The 3,945-nt window shown below is 36.0% G+C and overlaps 1 protein-coding gene across 1 annotated transcript; it reads right to left on the reverse strand.

Annotated features, from left to right (window-relative positions):
• Positions 1–2,477: 2,477 nt before the first annotated feature.
• On the reverse strand, positions 2,478–3,544 carry LOC127083700 (uncharacterized). The gene is made up of 2 exons (XM_051024025.1): positions 3,275–3,544; positions 2,478–2,853 (listed from the first exon to the last, which is right to left on the reverse strand). The coding sequence occupies exons 1-2, from the start codon at positions 3,416–3,418 to the stop codon at positions 2,698–2,700; spliced, it is 300 nt and encodes a 99-aa protein (XP_050879982.1). The 5' UTR covers positions 3,419–3,544; the 3' UTR covers positions 2,478–2,697.
• Positions 3,545–3,945: the final 401 nt, after the last annotated feature.

Below are 3,945 nucleotides of genomic sequence, written 5' to 3' on the forward strand. Positions count from 1 at the left end.
AACCTTTCCGTACCTACCCTTGAGGAAGCCATAATGATGGTCGCAGGGGCTTCAGTACAAAAGGTCAAGTCTCTGACCATTAACTCTGAAGTCAGTGATGATCCTGACTCTGTAAGGACACACTGGAACATAGTCATTGGCTGGATGACCTCTGAGGCTTTTAAGCTGAAGAACATCTCTGAGCAAGTCAGAAATGGCTACATCAGAGATGCTGAGGCAAGACTCCAGGAAAGACTTGCAAGAGAAGCTGAAGCCAGAAGACTTGAGGAAGAGAGACTAGCAAGAGAGGCTGAAGAAGAAGCCAGAAGGCTGGAGGAAGAAAGAGCAAGGGAAGCTGAAATCCTAAGGGTAAAGGAAGCTGAAGTTAAAGCTCTGGCCGATGCTGCTGCTGCTGCCGAAGCTGAAGCACAAGCTGCTGCTGAAGCTGAAGCAAAGGCTGCTGCTGAAGCACAGCAGGCTCTGACTCAGGGGGAGTCCTCATCAGTTGTTCCTATGGTTCTCCAGACGCTTGAAGAACTCAAGAACGATCAGAAGGAACTCCGTGCCAGAATGGATAAACAAGACTCTGTCAACGACAACATTCAGAACATGCTGGCTCTATTGCTTCAGAGAATGCCTCCGCCTCCCAACCCCTAGGCACTTAGGATTTTTTGCTTGCTTGTTGTTTTTGCCTTCTTTGTTTCTGATGTTTACTTGTTCCTTTTGCCTCTGTTGCTTTTTATCTGAATACAATGTTTTTCTCTTGAATTATTTTTATTTTTGCTATGTCTTTTTTATTCTGACAAAAAGGGGGAGAAGTCATTAATAGCTCTGATGAAAATACTGTCTAAATACCTTAAGCACTCTGCAACATATTTTTTCTTAAAAATAAATTTTATCTAACACTAGACTTAAGAAATTGCAGAAGGTATCAAGAAACCTCATTGCTTGGAAGCTCTGGTAAGAACTTCTGAACTCTCTAGCCTATCTCAGGGGGAGCTCTTGTCTATCTGATCTGATATTGTTTATGTTTCATCTGCTAATTAAGTTTGTTTTGTCATCATCAAAAAGGGGGAGATTGTAAGAACAAAAATTGTTCTACAACAGATTCCATGATTTTGATGATAACAAAGGATGAAACCAAAAATGGCACCCTAACGAAAAGTTTCTAAGTGTGCAGGGTTCTAAGGAAAGAAGGAAGAAATCATCAGATACAGAATCATATCAGATACAAATTATCAGAAGACCAGAAGCATCTGAAGTAGAAACACGTTCAAGAAAGTCTAACTCTGAGCAAAACAGCAGAATATCAGAAGCATCTGAACAAGAAGTACGCTCTAGAAGTTCTGACTCTGAACAACGGTATGTCAAACTCCAGAAGTTCTCAGCGTTATCTGAAGAAACCATCAGAACTCAAAAGAGATCAACATCAGAAGTTAGATAGCAAGATTCCAAGATCTCCAGAAACACGAAGACTCTGATTATGGAATTGCTAAATAAGGAAGAGTAACGTTAACTTCAAATAAAGTTATGGAAATGGACTTCCTAATACAGAAAGAGACGTTAACTCCAAATTCAAATGAATAGGAACTATATTTGGAAAGTAGTCATTCAAGGAGAAAAAGTTGTTTTGGCAACAAACAACATAAGTTATGGCGCTAATTATTATTCAAGAGTTATTATCTGTTATGATTTTTCAACGGCTCTTTCTCTCCTATATAAAGGAAAGCAATCAACTTTTAGAGGTTAGAGAAAGCAAGCATACACAAACATTCTTCATCTCTCTCAATATTTCACAAAGCTTTTGCTTGAAACGTAAAACACTTTGTTCTTACTGTTGTAATATTTGCTTATCTTAGAAGCATTCTAGATTACATAAGTTTTTATCTTTGTTGTATTTCCTCAAGTGACTCTGTGCAGTCTGTATACTTGAGAGGACTAAGAGATCTTTCTCTTAGACGTTGTTTGTAATCAATCTTTCAAGATTAGTGGATTAAGTCCTTGTTGAAGGCGAAATCACCTTGGCCGGGTGGACTGGAGTAGCTTTGTGTTATAAGCGAACCAGTATAAAAATCCTTGTGTGATTTTCATTTTTGAAAAAGCGCTTATTTTCCAAACAATTCAACCCCCCCCCCCCCCCCCTTTCTTGTTTTTCTCACCTTCAACATCTAAGCCGTTTCTTTTGAGATTGTTGCATAATTGCATTTATGATCGAAAACACATTCATCGAAACATTAGTATTTTCTTCTTGTGTGACTGTCCTAAATATATAAAAAAAATAAAAGAGAAAAAATATGTACTATCAATCACGGACGTGTATTCCGTAAAATTACACGTTTTATTTAAAAATCCTGATATAACATGACATGATATAACATGACAGAATGTTATAAATCTATTGAATGATGGTATAAAACTAGTTTATACTAACAGTGCACTACCTTTAATCTCTTTATAAAATGTTTCTAAAATTCTATTAGATATGACAAATTTACTAGTGACATGAATTTTTCTTTTGAACATTAGTACATAGCAATTTTATGATTTCATTTTGTTTGAAGTTTGAGTCAACTCAATCATATCCCATTCAAACTCAATCCAATCAAAAGTTTAGAACTGGGAGAGGAATGACCACAATTCCTTCCTCAAACTCCTCTAATTACAACACATGTAGCAAAGAAGCAACAATATATAAGTTAGCATTGACATGCAGATTCTTCACCCTGTTTCTTGCTCAAATTCTTCACCCTCAGACTCCTCTGCATTGTCGGGATCATCGTCATCAGCCTCGTTGTCAAAGTCTTCCTTATCATTTTCATTTGTAGTTTTCCCTATCACAATCAGATTGCTGTTCATCTTCCTGATTTCGTTGCACTGCAATGGTTTAAGCCAACAATGAGGGGGTGTATAGAAAGCAAATTAGACATTCAAAGAGCAACCTCCCTTATTCCTCTATCATGTGAACATTTCAACTCTTACATGTGAAAATTTAAGCAGAGAGGATGAACAAAACAGAACTAAACTAAAAGGAAGAAGAGCAGATTGATTATTTGTGAGCAAAAACATAACATCACCCTTCAAAATTCTCAAACATTAATTATTACTTATAGGAAACCCTATTTCCTCTCTTAATCTAAAATTCTCAAACATTCAAACCCTGACACGACAATCAGAAATAATTAATTGTTTAACATTGTGATCGTGTGATTTTGAATTTGAAAGCAAAGAGAGACCGTTTTGAAAGAATAAAACCTAGATAGAGATGATGAGAGTTGAAGCGAATAGGAGAGAGTACCTTTTCTTCAAAGTCAGATTCCTCCATAGCTAAAAGGAGTTCTTCACTTTGGGGCTGAGGCCACTGAGAGGGAAGCAAATACGACGTCGGAATCATCCTTGTCGACAGTTGGTACTGCGTCATAAACGCCGGAAACTGTAACATCTTCGGTTCCCTTTTTTTGTTTTTTGCTTTGTTTCTTGATCAGTAACAGTGAATAATCATTCTCGTCGACATTATCAATTTCGGTCTCGATTAGATTTTGAGGATATGGGCCGGATCTTCTTTTGGATCACGACTGGATCTGAAGGCCCTTTGTTCGTTTTCTTTAGTAGCCAAGAAAATTTTATCTCATACTCCCTCAATTATTTTCCTATTCTTATATATTATAATTTTTTAACTAAAATATTTTTGTATAAATAAGTTATATTTTTAAAAAAAAATATTTTTACTTTAGTATCGTTTCAAGTCTTCCAGATATACATATTTTATCGTAATAAATTGAAATTCATTTTTTAAGATTTTCGATTCATATTTATCATACTGGAACAGATTTAATAAGTGTTCCGATTTTCACAAATTCATTGAAAATCATTGCAAAAGTTTTCCGGTTTTCACAATACACACTGGAACTTATTTGAGTTGTCTTTCGGTTTTGCATTATTTTTATCGGAAGTCTTCTCAAAAGTGTT

This window comes from Lathyrus oleraceus, chromosome 5 (assembly GCF_024323335.1).
Source record: "Lathyrus oleraceus cultivar Zhongwan6 chromosome 5, CAAS_Psat_ZW6_1.0, whole genome shotgun sequence".
Taxonomy (NCBI): domain Eukaryota; kingdom Viridiplantae; phylum Streptophyta; class Magnoliopsida; order Fabales; family Fabaceae; genus Lathyrus; species Lathyrus oleraceus.

What these genes read in the sequence shown, in the direction of transcription:
- LOC127083700 (XM_051024025.1), bottom strand. Translation starts at nt 3,418, where the DNA reads ATGTTACAGTTTCCGGCGTTTATGACGCAGTACCAACTGTCGACAAGG. An exon ending in AATCTGACTTTGAAGAAAAG is followed by an intron (nt 2,854 to 3,274) that starts GTACTCTCTCCT and finishes AAACCATTGCAG; the next exon opens with TGCAACGAAATCAGGAAGAT.